Source organism: Phaenicophaeus curvirostris, unplaced genomic scaffold, assembly GCF_032191515.1.
Source record: "Phaenicophaeus curvirostris isolate KB17595 unplaced genomic scaffold, BPBGC_Pcur_1.0 scaffold_81, whole genome shotgun sequence".
NCBI classification, from domain to species: Eukaryota; Metazoa; Chordata; class Aves; order Cuculiformes; family Cuculidae; genus Phaenicophaeus; species Phaenicophaeus curvirostris.
Genome location: NW_027206703.1, coordinates 1 through 19,204, shown reverse-complemented (window position 1 = coordinate 19,204; position 19,204 = coordinate 1). Strand labels below are relative to the sequence as shown.

The window sequence follows — 19,204 nt, the reverse complement described above, 5'->3', positions numbered from 1 at the left end:
AGGTCCCTTGATGAACTTTCTTGGGGGGTGGTCAGGACCCCTGAGGGACTCGCCCCCCCAAACCCCCTGAGACCTCTCTGGGGGCTCCCCCAAACCCGCCAGGGTCCCCTTGGGGGGTTGGGAGGGGTCAGGTCGCAGTGGGCCCCCCCCCAAAACCTGCCCCCAGCCCCCCCCCAATTACTTTATCCACACTCAGCAACCTGAACGCGGGACCAGACCCCCCCCAGCCCACCCTGGGACCCCCACTGGGGTGGGTTTTGGGGTGGGGAGGGGGCCCTAAACCCTCAGCGCCCCCCCGAACCCCTCAGCGCCCCCCCTGAACCCCACAGTGTCCCCCCTGAAATCCTCAGAGCCCCCCCGAAATCCTCAGAGCCTCCCCTGAACCCCACAGAGCCCCCCCTGAAATCTTCAGAGCCCCCCCAGAAGCAGATAAATTCAACTCCAATTAATAATTCCAAGCCCAGCTCCCTGCACACAGCACCAGCCCCCCGCCCCAACCCTCCCTGGGGGTGTTTTTTGGGGTGGGGAGGGGGCCCTAAACCCTCAGCGCCCCCCCTGAACCCCTCAGACACCCCCCAACAGGGAATAAACACATCTCCATTCACCAATTCCACACCCAGCTTCCTGAACGTGGGACCAGGACCCCCCCTCACCCCCCCAGGGGGTGTTTTTCGGGGTGGGGAGGGGGCCCTAAACCCTCAGCGCCCCCCCAAATCCTCAGACACCCCCCCCCAACAGCAGATAAAGACACCTCTGTTCACCAATTCCAAGCCCGGCTCCCTGAACGTGGCACCAGGACCCCCCCTAACCCCCCCCTAACGCCCCCTGCCCCCCCCCAGGACCCCCGTGGGGGCGATTTTGGGGGTCAGGGTCCCCCGGGAGGGGTGATCTTGCCGGTGATCTTGTTGGCGCCCTCGAGGAGGGCGTTGTGGATGTCCTTGGCGCCGGCGATCTGGGCTTTGATGAGGGGCAGGTACTGGGTGTAGGGCAGGGGGTCCCCCCCGGCCCCCTCCCCTTTCGGCGCCGCCGGCACCAGCGCCGGCGCGTGTTTGGCACTGTCGAAGCTCTGCGAGAGGCACTCGTGCGCCAGGCGCTGCCGGGGGGGCAAGTCGGGGGGGTCTCAGTGGAGATTTGGGGGGGTCTAAGGGGGAATGAGGGGGTCTGGGGGGGATTGGGGGGGTCTGAGGGGGGATCTGGGGGGTCTGAGTAGGGATTTGGGGGGTCTGAGGGGGGATTTGGGGGGGTTGGGGGGACTTAAGGGGTCTGAGTGGAAATTTAGAGGGTCTGAGGGAGAATGTGGGGGGTCTGAGTGGAGATTTCGGGGGTCTGAGGCGGGATCTGGGGGGTCTGAGGGGGGATTTGGGGGCTCTGAGGGGGGATTTGGGAGGTCTGGGGGGATTTGGGGGGTCTGAGGGGGGATTTGAGGGCATTGGGGGGACTTAAGGGGTCTGAGTGGAAATTTAGAGGGTCTGAGGGGGGATTTGAGAGGGGATTTAGGGGGGTCTGAGTAGGGATTTGGGGGGTCTAAGGGTGAATTAGGGGGTCTGGGGGGGATTTGGGAAGTCTGAGAGGGGATTCCGGGGGTCTGAGTAGGGATTTAGGGGGTCTGAGGGGAATTTGGGAGGTCTGGGGGGATTTGGGGGGTCTGAGGGGGGATTTGAGGGGTCTGAGTGGAGATTTAGAGGGTCTGAGGCGGGATCTGGGGGGTCTGAGTGGAGATTTCGGGGGTCTGAGGCGGGATCTGGGGGGTCTGAGGGGGCATTTGAGGGGGGACTTGAGGGGTCTGAGTGGAGATGTAGAAGGTGTGAGGGGGAATGTGGGGGGGTCTGAGTGGAGATTTTGGGGGTCTGAGGGGGAATTTGGGGGGTCTGGGGGGAGATTTAGGGGGTCAGAGAGGGATTTGGGGGGGTCTGAGTGGAGATTTAGGGGGTCTGAGGGGGGATTTGGGAGGTCTGGGCGGATTTCGGGGGTCTGAGTGGAGATTTAGGGGGTCTGAGGGGGAATGTGGGGGGTCTGAGGGGAGATTTCGGGAGTCTGAGGGGGGATTTGAGGGGTCTGAGTGGAGATTTGGGGTGTCTGAGTGGAGATTTGGGGGGTCTGGGGGGAGATTTAGGGGGTCAGAGGGGGATTTGGGGGCTCTGAGTGGGGATTTGGGGGGTCTGAGTGGGGATTTGAGGGGATCAGGGGGATTTGAGGGGTCTGAGTGGAGATTTGGGGGGTCTGAGTGGAGATTTGGGGGGTCTGGGGGGAGATTTAAGGGGTCAGAGGGGGATTTGGGGGGTCTGAGGGGGGATTTAGGGGCTCTGAGTGGGGATTTGGGGGGTCTGAGCGGGGATTTGGGGGCTCTGAGGGGGGATTTTGGGGATCTGAGGGGTTGGGGGGAGTCCTGTGAGGGTTCTGGGGGGTCCCAGGGGCAGCTGGGTGGTCTCAAGGGGGTTTTAGGGGGTCCCAGGGTGGGTTTGGGGGGGTCCCACACCAGGCAGAGCTCGAGCTGGTCACAGAGCGCGTAGAACTCCTCGAGGCTCTTGTCGAAGCGCTGAAGGGGCCCCTCCGCGCTCTTCCTACCAAGACAGGCTGCGTCGGAACTGGGAGGGGACTGGGAGCACTGGGAAGGGACTCAGAGGGGACTGGGAGCACTGGGAGGGGACTGAGAGGGGACTGGGAGCACTGGGAGGGGACTGAGAGGGGACTGGGAGCACTGGGAGGGGACTGAGAGGGGACTGGGAGCACTGGGAAGGGACTGAGAGGGGACTGGGAGCACTAGGAGGGGACTAGGTGGCACTAGGAGGGGACTGGGAGGGAACAGGGGGCACTGGGAGGGAATTGGGGGTGGCACTGGGAGGTACTGGGGGGCACTGGGAGGTACCAGGGGGCACTGGGAGGTACCGGGGGGGGCACTGGGCAGTACTGGGGGGCACTGGGCGGTACTGGGGGGGCACTGGGAGGTACCGGGGGGCACTGGGAGGTACCAGGGGGCACTGGGAGGTACCAGGGGGCACTGGGAGGTACCGGGGGGGGCACTGGGCGGTACTGGGGGGGCACTGGGAGGTACCGGGGGCACTGGGAGGTACCGGGGGGCACTGGGAGGTACTGGGGGGGCACTGGGCGGTACTGGGGGGGCACTGGGAGGTACCGGGGGGCACTGGGAGGTACTGGGGGGGCACTGGGAGGTACTGGGGGGGCACTGGGAGGTACTGGGGGTACACTGGGAGGTACTGGGGGGGCACTGGGAGGTACTGGGGGGGCACTGGGAGGTACTGGGGGGGCACTGGGAGGTACTGGGGGGGCACTGGGAGGTACTGGGGGGGCACTGGGAGTTATCGGGGGGCACTGGGAGGTACTGGGGGGGCACTGGGAGGTACTGGGGTGGGCACTGGGTGGTACTGGGGGTACACTGGGAGGTACTGGGGGGGCACTGGGATCACTCACTGCCCATTGTCGATGCTCGAGTTCTGCACCAGGTTCTGCGCCGCCACCTTCATCAGCGTCTGGGGGCAGGAGGAGGGGGGATCAGGGACCCCCGGGCCGCCCCCCAAAACCGGGGACGGGTAAAGATGGCGGGGGGGGGGGGGGCAAAGGGGGCGGCCCGGGGCGAGGTCCCGGTGCCGGGGGGGGGGGGCCCCGCGGGGGGCTCCGTTTCCCGGCCTCGCACCTGCAGGCTCTCCTTGAGCTGCGGCAGCAGGAGCCGCACGCGCGTCACGGGCTCGAAGTCCTGGGCCTGCGCCGAGCCGGGCAGCGCCGAGCCGGGCAGCGCCGGGCCGGGCCCCGCGGAGGCCCCGGGACCGGGACCGGGACCGGGTTGGGGGGGCGGCGGAGGAGCCGCCGGAGCCGCTTGAGGAGGAGGCGGCGGCGGTTGAGGGGGCGCCGCCATCTTGGCGCCGGGAGCGCGCGACGCGCCGGAAGCGACGCCGCCGGAAGTCACGTGACCGCACTCCTCACCGTCCCGTCCCGCCTCGGGACCGGAAGTGAAGCCGGGCGGGACCGGAAGTGAAGCGGAGCGGGACCGGAAGCGGCGGGCGCGGCGGGGCAGCCGCCATGGCGCCCACCATCCAGACGCAGGCGCAGCGGGAGGAGCCGGGACACAGGTGCTGGGGGGCTGGGGGTGGGGGTGTGGCGTGCTGTGACGTCACGGGGATGCGCTCTCCCCCCCCACCCGCTCGTGACGTCACGGGCGCGTCCGGTTGCCGCCGTGACGTCACGGGGTAGCCGGGAGGTGTGGGGGGGGAGGTCCCGTTAGCCGCCGTGACGTCATGAGGGGAAGCGCGTCCCTCGCTGACGTCACAGGGGTCGTGACGTCACGGGGCAGCCCGAGAGGGGAGGGTTGTGACGTCACAGGGGGACGGGGGGTGCAGGGACCGGGGGGGCAGGTGTGACGTCACAGCTCAGGACCCCCCCGTGACATCACACCCCCCTCCCCCCCCACAGGCCCAGCTCCCACCGGACGCTGCCCGAGAGGTGAGGGGGGGGGCAAAGGGGTCCCCCCTTTTCCCCCCCAACCCCCTCTTTCCCCGTCTTTGCCCCCCTCTTTCATCCCTCTCTTCGCTCCCCTCCTTGACCCGTCGTGAAATCATGGAATCGTGGAATCACCAGGCTGGAAAGGACCCACCCGGATCATGGAGTCCAACCGTCCCCAGCGATCACTGACCCGTGTCCCTCAGCACCTCGTTCACCCGTCCCTCAAACCCTCCAGGGTTGGGGACTCAACCCCCTCCCCGTTCCAGGGCCCAGGGCCCCTTTCCATGAAGAATCTTCTCTTGATGTCCCATCTGAGGCTCCCCTGGTGGAGCTGGAGGCCGTTCCCCCTCGTCCTGTCCCCTTGGGAGAAGAGCCCAGCTCCCTCCTCTCCACAACCTCCTCGCAGGGAGTTGGAGAGAGCAACGAGCTCTCCCCTCGGCCTCCTCTTCTCCAGCTCCCTCAGCCGCTCCTCTTCTTCTCCAGCCCCTTCCCCAGCTCCGGGCTCTTCTCCGGAGGCTCCAGGCCCTCCAGGTTCTCCTCGGGGCCCAGAGCTGCCCCCAGGATTCGAGGTCGGGTCTCCCCAGAGGCCGAGGGAGAAGAACCTCCCTGGGGGCTGCTCCAAGCCAAGATGCCCTTGGCCTTCTTGGCCCCCTGGGCCCCTGCTGGCTCGTGTCCCACCGACCCCCCCAGGTCCTTCTCCTCCAGGGCCCTTTCCAGCCGCTCTCCCCCCTCGCCTGGAGCTGCCCGGGGTTGTTGTGCCATTAACCCTCATCCTGTTGGACTCTTCGCACCCACTTCCCCCCCTCTTTGCCCCTTCTGAACCCCTTTTACCCCTTTTGCCCCCCCTTTCCCCCTTATCCCCCCCCCTTTCCCCTCCATTTGTCCCCCGCTCCCCATCCTATTTGGCTCCCAGCTGCTTCATGCCCCCCCTCCCTTCCCCCCAGTCCCATTATCTTTACCTTCCCCTTCCCTCCCTATGTTTGCGGGGCCCCCACCCCGAGATTTGGGGTCCCCACCCCGATATTGGGGCCTCCACCCCAATATTTGGGACACACACCCCCCCCCAGATCGGGCATCGTGTGCCGCGTCAAATACTGCAACAGCCTCCCCGACATCCCCTTCGACCCCAAGTTCATCACCTACCCCTTCGACCAGAGCCGGTACGGGGAGGGGGGGGACACCCCAAAACTAGGGGGAGTGGGGGGAACCCCCCAAAATCGGGGAGGGGGGCCCCAAACTGGGAGGGGAGGGGGTAGAAAATGGGGGGGGGGGCAGAAATTGGAGGCGAAAAGGGGTCCCTGAGCACCACTGGGGGGAGGTGGGGTTTTTTTTTTTGGGGGGGGGTCTGGGGTTTCGAGGGGGTATTTTGGGGCACTGTGTGCAGTTTTAGGGTGTTTTGGGGTGCTGGAGGGGGGGTAAGGGTGTTTTGGGGGGGGTTGGGATGATTTTAAGGTGGTTCTAGGGCATGGGGGGGGTTAGGGGTGTGAGGGACGGGTTTGGGGTGTTTTGGGGCTGTTTGAGTCACTTTTGGGGCGTTGGGGGGGGTTTAGAGCATTTTGAGGCCTTTCGGGGGCATTTGGGGGGGGCTTCGGGGTATTTGAGAGGTTTGGGGGTGATTTTAGGGCGTTTGTGAGTGTTTTGAGGTCCCTAGAGATGATTGTAGGGCCGTTCGAGGCGCTTTTGGGGGCGTTTTGGGGCACCATGTTTGTTCTTGGGGGGGGCACGGGGTGGTTTTTGGGGTGCTTTGGGGTTTTTGGGGTGCTTTGGGGTTTTTGGGGTGCTGCCGAGCCCCCCCCACCCCCAGGTTCGTGCAGTACAAGGCGACGTCGCTGGAGAAGCAGCACAAACATGATCTCCTCACCGAACCCGATCTGGGCGTCACCATCGACCTCATCAACCCCGACACCTACCGGGGCGACAGCGCGGGTGAGGGGGACCCCAAAACCCGGGGCGGGGGGGACACCCCAAAACGCTGGGGAGGGGCCCCAAACCCCAGGAGGAACTCAAAAGCCCAGGGATGGACCCCAAAACGGGGCGTCACCATCGACCCCATCAACCCTGACACTCTCCAAGGAGGAGAGCAGCAAAAGGGGGGACCCCAAAACCCGGAGGAGGGACCCTGAAACCAAGGGGGACCCCCAAAACAATAGGAGGGGACCCCAAAACCTGAGAGGGTCCCTAAAACCAGGAGTGGCCCCTGAAATGCACGGGATCCCAAAGCCGGGGGGGGAGGCGACCCAAAAGCAGATGGGGACCCCAGCAGCAAGGGGGGGACCCTGAAATGGGGAGAACCCCAAGCCTTGGTGTGTGGGAGGGTGTGTAGAATTGGAGGGGGGACCCCAAAATTAGGGGAGGGACCCCGAATTCCCCCTTTGCCCCCTCCCCAGTGCTGCTGGACCCAGCGGACGAGAAGCTGCTGGAGGAGGAGATCCAGGCGCCCACCAGCTCCAAGAGGTAACGGTGACCCCTTTGTGCCCCCCACCCCCCAAAATCCAAGCGGGGGGGGTCAAACGGCCCCCCCCAAAACCTGGGGGACCCCTCAAATCCTCCCCCTGCGCCCCCCAAGGTCGCAGCAACACGCCAAGGTGGTGCCATGGATGAGGAAAACCGAGTACATCTCCACCGAGTTCAACCGCTACGGAGTCTCCAATGAGAAACCCGAAGTCAAGTGAGTTTGGGGGACCCCCAGGATCCTTCTGGTGATCCTCTAGGGACCCCCTTGCTTATTTGGGACCCCCCCAAACCCCTCCAGCACCCCAAAAACCCACACAAAGTCTCTCTAAATACTCTCCAAGCTCCCAAAAGTACACACAGCATTCCAAAAACCACCCAAAGCACTCTCCAAACCCCCAAAACCACACACAGCACCCCAAAAACCACCCAGAGCACCCTCCAAGCCCCCAAAACCACACACAGCACCCCAAAAACCACACAAAGGCCCCTCAAAACACCCCCCCAAGCCCCTGAAACCACACACAAAGCACCCCAAAACCCCTTCCAAAGCCACCAACCCCCCCAAATCTCCCTGAAAACACCCCAAAGCCCCCCGAAACGCCCCATTTTTCAGGATCGGGGTGTCGGTGAAGCAGCAGTTCACCGAGGAGGAGATCTACAAGGACCGCGACAGCCAGATCGCCGCCATCGAGAAGACGTTCGAGGACGCTCAGAAAGCTGTGAGGGGCGGGGGGGGAAAAAGGGGATTTTTGGGGTCCCCCCGGGATATTTTGGGGTGCCCCCGAGATTCTAGGGGGGTCCCAGAGCCCTGAGGGTGTCTCTCTCCCCACCAGATCACCCAGCACTACAGCAAACCCCGCGTCACCCCCGTGGAGGTGATGCCCGTTTTCCCTGACTTCAAGGTAAAATGGGGGGGGGAGACACCCCAAAATCTGAGCCTCCACGGGGCTTTAGGGGCTGGGGGTGCAGGATTGGCCCCCCACCCCCTTGGTTTTGCCCTCACCCAATCCCTTTTGCCCCCCCTTTTCCCACCCTGCACCCGCCTTTTCCCACTCTGCACCCCTTTTTCCCTTTCCATTTCCTTCTCACCCCCCCGTTTTGCTCCCCTGCCCCTTTCTACCCCCTTTTTTTGCCCCCTGCCCCCCTTTCTGCCCCCCACCCCTTTTTTATCCTCCTGTTGCCCCCTTTTTTGTCTCTCCACACCATCTTCTGACCCCCCCGCCCCCTTTTTACCCCCTCTCCCCCCATTTTCACTCCCCTCATCCGATTTTGCACCTCTCCCCCTATTTACCCCCTTTTTTTTGCCCCCTGCCCCTATTTACCCCCATTTTTCACTCCTCCTCACCCCGTTTTGCCCCCCTGCCCCTATTTACCCCCCAATTTTGCCCGCCTGCCCCTATTTACCCCCTCGTTTTGCCCCCCACCCCCAAGATGTGGATCAACCCCTGCGCCCAAGTCATCTTCGACTCAGACCCCGCACCCAAGGACACAAGCGGCGCGGCCGCCTTGGAGATGATGTCCCAGGCCATGATCCGGTATTTGGGCTTTTGGGGAGGGGTCTCCCCCACTTTTTTGGGGGGGCTGAGCATGTCTATGTCCGTCCCCCCCCCCCCCCCGTTAACCCCTTCCTGCCTGCAGGGGGATGATGGATGAGGAAGGGAACCAGTTCGTGGCTTATTTCCTCCCCGTGGAGGAAACGCTGCGGAAGAGGAAGCGAGACCTGGAGGAGGAGATGGATTACGCGCCTGAGGACGTGTAAGGGGGGGCCCTATAGATCTGGGGGGGCCTAGAGATTGGAGGTGGGGGCGCTTATAGGGCTGGAGAAGCTCTATAGGGCTGCGGAGGGATCCTATATATCCATAAGGACCCTATAGAACTTGGGGAGGGGGGGCTATAGGGGTCTCATAGGGCTGGGGGTGGTCCCATATAGCTAGAGAAGCCCTATAGGGCTGGGGGGGGCTCTCATATATTCGTGGGGGTTCTAAATATCTGGGGGGGTCCCATATATCCGTGGGGGCCCTAAAGATCTGGGGGGGTCCTAGATATCTGGAGGAACTCTATAGGGCTGGAGAGATTCTATAGGGCTGGGAGGAGTCCTATATATTTAGTGGAGTCTTACAGATCTGGGGGGGTCGCTATAGGTTTTGGAGGGACTTGGGGGGGGGGCCAGGGCTCCTCTGACCCCCCCCGGCCCCCCCAGCTACGATTACAAGATCGCGCGCGAGTACAACTGGAACGTGAAGAACAAGGCGAGTAAGGGCTACGAGGAGAATTATTTCTTCATCTTCCGCGAGGGCGACGGCGTCTACTACAACGAACTGGAGACCCGGTGAGACTGGGAGCACTGGGAGGGACTGGGAGGGTGGACTGGGGGGGCAGAGGGTCACTGGGAGGGACTGGGAAGGAATTATAGGGGGATTGTGGGGGGACTGGGAGGGACACTGGGGGGGTAACGGGGAACTGGGAAGACTGGGAAGGGATTAGGAAGCAGCTGGAGAGATTGAGAAGGGTTTTGGGGGGGAACTAGGAACACTGGGAGGGACTGAGAGGGGATGGGGGGGGGAACTGGGAGCACTGGGAGGGACTGAGAGGGGATGGGGGCGGAACTGGGAGCACTGGGAGGGACTGAGTGGGGATGAGGGGGAACTGGGAGCACTGGGAGGGACTGAGAGGGGATCGGGGGGGAACTGGGAGCACTGGGAGGGACTGAGAGGGGATCGGGGGGGGAACTGGGAGCACTGGGAGGGACTGAGAGGGGATGGGGGGGAACTGGGAGCACTGGGAGGGACTGAGAGGGGATGGGGGGGAACTGGGAGCACTGGGAGGGACTGAGAGGGGATCGGGGGGGAACTGGGAGCACTGGGAGGGACTGAGAGGGGATCGGGGGGGAACTGGGAGCACTGGGAGGGACTGAGAGGGGATGGGGGGGGAACTGGGAGCACTGGGAGGGACTGGGGTTGATGGGATGAGTATTCTGTGGTGAGTGGGAGAAGGGGGTGGGGGGTCCCAGTGGGTCTGGGTGGTGCTGGGGGGGGTCCCGGTGGGTCTGGGGGTGCCGAGGGGGGGGGGTCTCCTCAGCCCTGACACCCCCCGCGCCCCCCCAGGGTTCGTCTGAGCAAGCGCCGGGCGCGGGGGGGGGCGGGGGCGCCCTCGGGGACCAACGCGGTGCTGGTGGTGAAACACCGAGAGATGAACGAGAAGGAGCTCGAGGCGCAGGTACCGCCCCCCTGGGACCCCCCCCCAAATCAGAGACACCCCCCTAGGACCCCCCCCCAATCAGAGACACCCCCCTAGGACCCCCGCAAATCAGAGACAACCCCTAGGACCCCCCCCAAATCAGAGACACCCTCCCTGGGACCCCCCCCCCAATCAGAGACACCCCCTTGGGACCCCCCCCCAATCACAGAGAAACCCCCCCCGGGACCCCCACAAATCAGAGACAACCCCTAGGACCCCCCCCAAATCAGAGACACCCTCCCTGGGACCCCCCCCCCCAATCAGAGACACCCCCTTGGGACCCCCCCCAATCACAGAGAAACCCCCCCCGGGACCCCCACAAATCAGAGACGACCCCTAGGACCCCCCCCAGATCAGAGACACCCCCTTGGGACCCCCCCCTAATCACAGAGAAACCCCCCCCCCGAACCCCCGCAAATCAGAGACACCCCCCCCCGGGACCCCCCCCAATCAGAGACACCCCCCTAGGACCCCCCCCTAATCACAGAGAAACCCCCCCCCGAACCCCCGCAAATCAGAGACACCCCCCCCCGGGACCCCCCCCAATCAGAGACACCCCCCTAGGACCCCCCCAAATCAGAGAAACTTCCTCCAATCATAGAGACACCCCCCCCAACACAAACACCCCACAGACCCCCCCCAATCACAGAGACCCCCCCAGGACCCCCTCTAATCACAGAGACACCCCCCTAATCTCCCCCTAGGTCACAGACCCCCCCGTGACACCCCCCCCCCCCCCCAAGATCCCTCCTCTATTAAAGACCCCCCCCCAGGGTCACAGACCCCCCCTGTGACACCCCCATCTATCACAGAGACTCCCCCCCTCAGAACCCCCCATGTCAGAGACAGATCCCCCCATCCCCAGGACCCCTCCTAGACCCCCCCCCACATTGTAGCCCCCCCCGATTCTCCTTGGACACCCCCCCCAACCACTTTCCCCCCCCAGGAGGCGCGTCGGGCGCAGCTGGAGAACCACGAGCCCGAGGAAGAGGAGGAGGAGGAGGCAGAGCCCGAGAGGGGGGGCGCCGCCTCGGGTAGAGGGGGGCTCCCTTGGATCGGGGGGGGCTCCTGGGGGTCTGGGGGGGCTCTTTTGGATCTGGGGGGGGCCCAGGAGGGAGTTCTTTTGGATCTGATGGAGCTTCTGGGGGGGCTCTTTTGGATCTGATGGAGCTTCTGGGGGTCTGGGGGGGCTCTTTTGGATCTGATGGAGCTTCTGGGGGTCTGGGGGGGCTCTTTTGGATCTGGGGGGGCTCCTGGGGGGCCCGAGAGGGGGGCTTTACTGGATCTGGGGATGCTTCTGTGGGTCTGGGGGGGCCCCATTGGGCCTGGGGGGGCCTGGGAGGGGGGCTCTTTTGGAGCTGGGGGCGCTCCTGTGGGCCTGGGGGGGCCCTATTGGGTCTGGGGGGGGTCATTGGGGGGGGGGGGGCTCTATTGGGTTTGGGGTCCTGGGGGGGGGGGGTCTCTGTTGGGGTTGGGGGGGGTGTGGTTCTTGTACCCCCCTAACCTCCTTTTTTCTTCCCCCCCCCCCCTAAAAAATACAAAGACGAGGAGCACGAGAAGGGCAGCGAGAGCGAGGGGGGGGCAAGCGGCGCCGAGGAGGAAGAGGAAGAGGCCGAAGGCTCCGGGAGCAGCAGCAGCGAGGGGGGGGGGCGGCTCAGCCCCCAGCGAGGAGGAGGAAGAGGAAGAGGAAGAGGAAGGGGGGGCTCGGGGGGGTCCGCGGCGGCGGCCGCCGGGGGGCGGGGGGGGCAGCGACGCCGCCCGAGCCGCCCGGGACCAGGAGGAAATTTTCGGGAGCGACAACGACGACGACGAGGAGGAAGAGGAAGAGGAAGGAGGAGGAGGAGGAGGGGAGGAAGAAGGGTCCGAGGCGGGGGGCAGCGAGGCGGGGCCCCCCCGCAGCCCCCGGCTCAGCGACGAGGAGGAGGAAGAGGAAGAGGAGGACGAGGAGGAGGAAGAAAGCGGCAGCGACGCCTCCGACTCCTCCAGCGACTGAGGGTTCGGGGAGGAAACCCGGGAATCGGGGACTTTGGGGGCAACGGCCCCTCCCCAGGGCAAAATTCTTCGAGTTTGGGGCAAAATACAAGGGTTTGGGGGCAAAATCCTGGAAACTGAGACAAAATTCATGGGATCGGGGAATTTTGGGGGCAAAATTTGTGGAGTTTGGGACAAAATACAAGGATTTGGGGGCAAAATCCTGGAAACTGAGACAAAATTCATGGATCGGGGAATTTGGGGGGCAAAATTTGTGGAGTTTGGGACAAAATTCATGGCATTTGAGAATTTTGGGGGCAAAATTTGTGGAGTTTGGGACAAAATGCAAGGATTTGGGGGCAAAATCCTGGAAACTGAGACAAAATTCATGGGATCGGGGAATTTTGGGGGCAAAGTTTGTGGAATTTGGGGCAAAATACAAGGATTTGGGGGCAGAATTTGTGGAATTTTGGACAAAATTCATGGGATCAGGGAATTTTGGGGGCAAAATTTGTGGAATTTGGGACAAAATTCATGGCATTTGAGAATTTTGGGGACAACATTTGTGGAGTTTGGGACAAAATACAAGGATTTGGGGGCAAAATCCTGGAAACGGAGACAAAATTCATGGGATCAGGGAATTTTGGGGGCAAAGTTTGTGGAGTTTGGGACAAAATACAAGGATTTGGGGGCAAAATTTGTGGAATTTTGGACAAAATTCATGGGATCAGGGAATTTTGGGGGCAAAATTTGTGGAATTTGGGACAAAATACAAGGATCTGGGGGCAAAATCCTGGAAACCAGGACAAAATTCATGGGATCGGGGAATTTTGGGGGCAAAGTTTGTGGAGTTTGGGACAAAATACAAGGATTTGGGGGCAAAATTTGTGGAATTTTGGACAAAATTCATGGGATCAGGGAATTTTGGGGGCAAAATTTGTGGAGTTTGGGACAAAATACAAGGATTTGGGGGCAAAATTTGTGGAATTTTGGACAAAATTCATGGGATTGGGGAATTTGGGGGCAAAATTGGTAGAATTTGGGACAAAATTCATGGCTTTGGGGAATTCTGAGGGCAAAACCCTGAGAATTTGGGACTTCGGGGGGCGAAATCCAAGAAGTTGGGTGGGAAGCGTCATTTTGGGACGAAATCCCACAGATTCGGGGCTTTTGGGGGACAGAATTCCAGGAATTTATGGGGGAAGCAGCATTTTGGAGCCAAACCCCCCAGGATTTTGGGGTGGGGGGTGGGATTTCGGGGCAAAACGTGAGGAGTTCGGGCCGAGGGGGGGATTTTGGGGTGAAATCAGGGACTTTTGGAGCCGTGGGGGTGGGTTTTTGTGTCTTTAATCCCGTTGTCATGGTTACCAGCCATAGTCATAACAAAAGTTATTCATAATAAAATGTATCTAAAATAACGATTCTATGGGGGGGGGGGGGGCTAATGGGGGGGGAGGGGGGGGCTGTACCGAGGGGGGGAGAGGGGCTGGAGGGTGGGGGGGGGGTGGGGGAGCAGCACAGCCCCCCCCTCCAAGCCCTGCCCCGCCCCCCCCAATAATATTAATTACGATAACGAGAAACGCAGGGTGGGGGGGGCTTAAAATGGAACCAATTCCCCCCCCCAGTAGTGTCAGCCCTGCCCCCCCCCGCCCCCCGGGGGAGGAGGGAATGGGGGGGGGGCACCCCCCACGTTTTTGGGGGGGGGGGGGCCAAGGGGGTCACTCCCCCACCCCCAGCAGGTGTTTTGGGGTGTCCCCCCCACCCCCCAAACCCCAGGGAGGAGCCATCAGATGGTGGAGGTCTTGTCGGTGCCATCTGGGGGGGGGGGGCACAGAAATAGGGGGGTCAGGGAGGGTCCCCCCTGCCCTATAGCCCCCCCCATACCCCCCAGCACCTCCTCGGTGCCCCCCCCGCCCTATAGCCCCCCCCCGCTCCCCAAGCATGTGCTTGGTGCCCCCCCAGGCCCCCTCGTAACCCCCAAGCACGTGCTCAGTGCCCCCCCCAGCCCCATAGCCCCCCCCTGTACCCCCCCAGTGCCCCCCCGCACCCCCCAGCGCATGCTCAGTGCCCCCTCCAGCCCCATAGCCCCCCCTGTACCCCCCAGCGCATGCTCAGTGCCCCCCGCCCCATAGCCCCCCCGTACCCCCCCAGTGCCCCCCCGTGTCCCCCAGCGCAGGTGCTCAGTGCGCCCCCCCGCCCCCCCTGTACCCCCCCAGTGCCCCCCCCGTACCCCCCAGCGCACGCTCAGTGCCCCCCCCAGCCCCATAGCCCCCCCTGTACCCCCCCAGCGCCCCCCCCGTACCCCCCAGCGCGTGCTCAGTGCCCCTCCCAGCCCCATACCCCCCCTGTACCCCCCCCGTACCCCCCAGCGCACGCTCAGTGCCACCCCCAGCCCCATAGCCCCCCCTGTACCCCCCCAGTGCCCCCCCGTACCCCCCAGCGCGTGCTCAGTGCCCCCCCCAGCCCCATAGCGCCCCCCGTACCCCCCCAGTGCCCCCCCGTGCCCCCCAGCGCGTCCTCAGTGCCCCCTCCAGCCCCATAGCCCCCCCTGTACCCCCCCAGTGCCCCCCCGTGTCCCCCAGCGCGTGCTCAGTGCGCCCCCCCGCCCCATAGCCCCCCATGTACCCCCCAGCGCGTGCTCAGTGCCCCCTCCAGCCCCATAGCCCCCCCCGTACCCCCCCAGTGCCCCCCCCGTACCCCCCAGCGCGTCCTCAGTGCCCCCCCCAGCCCCACAGCCCCCCCCGTACCCCCCCAGTGCCCCCCATGTACCCCCAAGCGCATGCTCAGTGCCCCCCCAGCCCCATAGCACCCCCCGTACCCCCCCAGTGCCCCCCCCGTACCCCCCAGCGCGTGCTCCGTCATGCTCAGACACAGCGACTCCAGCGTGGGGTTGATCTCCAGGTCGGTGCCGGGGAGGGGGCACTCTGGAGGGGGAAAAGGGGGGGTCACAGTGAGTCGCGGGGGGGGGGACACACACACCCCAAAACTCGACACCCCCCCCCTTCAAACCACCCAGGGGGGCTCCAAGCACCCCCCCACACCCCCCACCCTGGGACAACCTGGACCCTCTAAGCAGAGACTTAACCCACTAACCCCCCCTCCACCCCAATATCGGGGACCCCCCCTCTCAAATTTGTGTCCCCCCTCTCAATTTTAGGGACCCCTCTCAATTTTAGGGACCCCCCACCCCCTTTTCTTCCCCCGCTTGGAGCCCTCACTCCATTCTAACCCCCCCTCATTCTCCATAGGAGAACCCCCCCCTGAGTTTTAGGGAGCCCCTTGAAGTCTGGGGGCCCCCTCTGTGAGTTTTGGGGACCCCCCCGGGTTTTGGGGACCCTCCCCTTACCCTGGGGGAAGGCGAGCAGCGCCGGGGGCGAGGGGTGCACGGGCAGCGAGTGCGTGCGCTGCACGGCGCTGCGGCTCCCGGGGGCCCCCCCGGCCCCCCCCGCACCGAACCACAGGCTCTGGGGGGGGGAGAGGGGGGTCAGGGGGGCACCCCAAAAAGGGAGCAACCCCCCATTCATCCAGATCCACCCCCAACCCTGAGACATCCCCCCCCAAAACTCTCCAGCCCCCCCAAACCCCCAATTTGCCCCCCTCACCAGCCCCCCCCCACCCCCCAATCCCCATGGACACCCCCCCAGCCCCAAAACCCCCCCTAAGACCCCCCCAAAATTCCCATGGACCCCCCCCCAGTCCTCACGACCCCCCCAAAACCCCCAATCCATCCCCCAGTCCTCACGACCCCCCCAAAATCCCCCAATCCACCCCCCAGATCCCCCCCAAAGTTCCCTCCCCCCCAAATCCCCATGGACCCCCCAGCCCCTAGGACCCCCCCAAATTACCCCCCAGCCCCCAAACCCCCCCTAAGACCCCCCCAAAATTCCCATGGAACCCCCCCCAGTCCTCACGACCCCCCCCAAACCCCCCAGCTCCCCCCCCAAATCCCCACAGACACCCCCCCCCCATTTACCTGGCGCCCCTGGGTGCTGAGGGGGGGCCCCCCGGCGCCGAGGGGGGGTCTGGGGGCGGGTGCCCCCCCCGCCGTCGGCCCCAGCAGCCCCAGGCGGGCGGGGGGGGGCAGCGGGCGGGGGGGCAAAGGGAAGGGGCGCTGCCCCCCCCCCCCGCCGCCCCCCCGCCCCCCCCACAGAGCCAGCTATGGGGAGCGAGTTGGAGCCGAACGCCCACCTGGGGGGGGCGGGGGGGTAGAGAAATCGGGGGGTCAGAAACCTAGAGCCCCCCAAGAACTGCCCCCCCCCAATCCCCTGACCCCCTTGGCACCTTCTGCACCCCAAAGACCCCCCCTGACCCCCCCCAATCCCCCCTTTAGCACCTTCTGACCCCCCCCCCGGACTCCCTCGCACTCCTCCGAGCCCCTTCTGACCCCCCCAATCCCCCCTTTGGCACCTTCTGCCCCCCCCGGACCCCCCCAGGCCCCCCCCAGCCCCTTCTGACCCCCCCAATCCCCCCTTTGGCACCTTCTGCTCCCCCCAGGAACCCCCCAGGCCCCCCCCCAGCCCCTTCTGACCCCCCCAATCCCCCCTTTGGCACCTTCTGCTCCCCCCAGGAACCCCCCTAGACCCCCTCCCAGCCCCTTCTGACCCCCCCAGGACCCCCTCAGACCCCCCTCAGCCCCTTCTGACCCCCCAATCCCCCCTTTGGCACCTTCTGCTCCCCCCAGGAACCCCCCCAGACCCCCCTCCCAGCCCCTTCTGACCCCCCCAGGACCCCCTCAGACCCCCCTCAGCCCCTTCTGACCCCCCCAATCCCCCCTTTAGCACCTCCTGCCCCCCCCTTTGCCCCCCCCCTGCCCCGTACCCCTTGGGGGGCCGGTATCCCGGGCCGTCGAGCGGCCCCTTCTTGGGGAAGGCTCGGAGCAGCTTCAGGACCTGCTGCTTCCACGACAGGAGCCTCTTCTTCTGCGTCTCCGTGAATGCCTTTTGGGGGGGGGGGGGGGGTCAACGAGGATCTCTAGATCTCCCCCACCCCTTCCCCGCGACCCCGAAACGATCCCCCAGCCCTCACCTCGTGGCTCAGGCACTTCTCGAGGAGCTGGAGGTAACTGGTGATGTTCTCCTCGTCCGGCCGCGACAACCAGCAGCTGCGTGCACACTGCGGGGGGGTCAGATCCCCCCCAGCACCCCCAGAGAACCCCCCCCCGGCACCCCCAGAGACCCCCAAGCAACCCTAGAGACCCCCCCTGGTGCCCCTAGACCTTCCCAGCTCCCTCCCCAGCACAAAACCCCACAAGAACGCGTCCCCTATCACCCTAATTCCCCCCCAGGACAGCCCCCCCCCCCAATCCTTTTAATTCCCCCACCTCCAGGACCCCCCCCTCCCCCCGATTCCCCCCGCAGGACCCCCCCCATCCCCTTTATTACCCCCTAGGATCCCTCCCATCCCCTTAATTCCCCCCCAATTACTCCCAGAGCCCCCCCATCACCCCAATTCCCCCCCAGCCCCCTCCCCATCACCTCCAGCCTTTCCAAGACCCCCCCAATCACTCCCAGAGCCCCCCCAAAGCCCCCCCATCACCCCAATTCCCCCCCAGCCCCCTCCCCATCACCTCCAGCCTTTCCAAGACCCCCCCCAATCACTCTCAAAGCCCCCCCATCACCCCCAGAGCCCCCCCATCACCCCAATTCCCCCCCAGCCCCCTCCCCATCACCTCCAGCCCCCCCCCCCCCCAACCCCGATTTGGGGGTCCCACCTTTGCCCATGACGCGGGTGAACTGCCCCGGGATGTCCCCGTCGGGGACAGGGGCCGCGGGGGCTTCGGCGTCGCCGGGGTGGGGGGCGAAGGCGTCGGCGGGGGGCGCGGGGGGGGCCCCCTCGGGGGGGGGGCGGCGCAGCCGGGGGGGGCCGGAACGCCTTGATGGGGGTCGCCAGGATCTGCTGCAGCTCCTGCAGCGCCGACCACAGGTTCCCCCCCCTCCAGGATGTCCTGGGGACACGGGGAGGGGGGGTCAGGGGGACACGGGGACCCCCAGAGGGGTCATGGGGGGGTCAGGGGAACATGGGGACCCCCAGAGAGGACACGGGGGGGTCAAGAAGACATGGGGACCCCCAGAGCGGATATGGGGGGGGCATAGGGGGGGTCACAGGGACCCCCAGAGGGGACATGGGAGGGTCAGGGGAACATGGGGACCCCCAGAGAGGACACAGGGGGAAACAGGGGGACACTGGGACTCTCGGAGAGGTCATGGGGCGGGGGGGCAGGGGGACATGGGGACCCCCAGAGGGGCCATGGTGGGGATGGAAAGGACCACGGGGACATGGGGACCCCCAGAGGTGGCACAGGGACCCCCAGAAGGGACAAAGTGGGGAAGGAGACGGGGTGGGGGGGAGGTGTCAGGTAACCCCAGAGGGGACACAGGGATCCCCAGAGGGGACACAGTGGGGGACAAGGGGACCCCAAAGGGGACAGGTGGGGACATAGAGGGGGTCAGGTAACCCTAGAAGGAATACGGGGACCCCCAGACGGACACCGCGGAGTTGGGGGGGTGGGATATGGGGACAGGGAGGTGTGTGCCCCCCCCGAGCCCCCTCTGGGGACACGGTGGGGGTCCCGCAGCCCCCCCTGGGGACAGAGTGGGGGGACAGAGTGGGGGGTCACCCACCTTCTCCAGCGCGCGCAGCACGCTCGGCCGCTCCCGCAGCTTCTGGATGCTGAGCGCGATCTTGTGCCGCGCGCCCTTGGTGACGTTCTGGGGCGGGGGACAGGGACAGCGGCGTCACCGGGGGGGGGGGGACAGGGGACACCGAGAAAAAGGAGGGGGGTGCGTCCCCTCATCTAGGGGTGACAGGGACACCAGTGGGGTGACAGGGACAGCAAAGAGGACCAGCAATCACCTCTTCGTAGGCCTCTCATGGTGGGATGGGGTGATGTCCCCTCTTTTGGGGGGGGACGGGGACACCGGGGGGGGGCAGGGGACATTTGGGGGGACACAGGGGCCACGACCTGTGACTCGAGGTGCCGCTCGGTCAGCGTCATCATCTCCTCGTAGCTCATCTGGGCGAAGAGCGCCGCGTACTTGTGGAGCCGCAGGCTCTTCAGCCACGACGGGACGTCTGGGGGGACACGAAG

The 19,204-nt window shown here is 65.1% G+C and overlaps 3 protein-coding genes across 3 annotated transcripts; 1 reads left to right on the top strand and 2 right to left on the bottom strand.

Moving 5' to 3' along the window:
* Nucleotides 1-400: 400 nt before the first annotated feature.
* On the bottom strand, nucleotides 401-3,900 carry MED29 (mediator complex subunit 29). Its single transcript, XM_069882104.1, has 4 exons — nucleotides 3,653-3,900; nucleotides 3,430-3,488; nucleotides 2,477-2,561; nucleotides 401-1,093 (listed from the first exon to the last, which is right to left on the bottom strand). Exons 1-4 carry the CDS (start codon nucleotides 3,869-3,871, stop codon nucleotides 866-868), a joined length of 591 nt encoding a protein of 196 aa, XP_069738205.1. The 5' UTR covers nucleotides 3,872-3,900; the 3' UTR covers nucleotides 401-865.
* An 84-nt stretch (nucleotides 3,901-3,984) lies between these two features.
* On the top strand, nucleotides 3,985-12,231 carry PAF1 (PAF1 homolog, Paf1/RNA polymerase II complex component). Its single transcript, XM_069882102.1, is given in 15 exon segments — nucleotides 3,985-4,085; nucleotides 4,426-4,455; nucleotides 5,523-5,615; nucleotides 6,260-6,381; nucleotides 6,843-6,909; nucleotides 7,022-7,123; nucleotides 7,523-7,628; nucleotides 7,743-7,811; nucleotides 8,341-8,444; nucleotides 8,548-8,664; nucleotides 9,110-9,238; nucleotides 10,014-10,125; nucleotides 11,093-11,180; nucleotides 11,690-11,790; nucleotides 11,792-12,231. Coding segments are annotated over 15 exon segments (1,638 nt in total). The 5' UTR covers nucleotides 3,985-4,035; the 3' UTR covers nucleotides 12,140-12,231.
* A 1,589-nt stretch (nucleotides 12,232-13,820) lies between these two features.
* On the bottom strand, nucleotides 13,821-19,192 carry LOC138734458 (protein Smaug homolog 2-like; the record flags this gene model as incomplete). The annotated part of the gene is given in 13 exon segments (XM_069882105.1): nucleotides 13,821-13,932; nucleotides 14,958-15,041; nucleotides 15,464-15,581; nucleotides 16,091-16,240; nucleotides 16,242-16,305; nucleotides 16,936-17,054; nucleotides 17,143-17,208; nucleotides 17,210-17,229; nucleotides 17,828-17,958; nucleotides 17,960-18,048; nucleotides 18,050-18,061; nucleotides 18,738-18,824; nucleotides 19,079-19,192. Coding segments are annotated over 13 exon segments (1,083 nt in total), but the record flags the coding sequence as incomplete, so codon positions are not given.
* Between the last annotated feature and the right edge of the window lie 12 nt (nucleotides 19,193-19,204).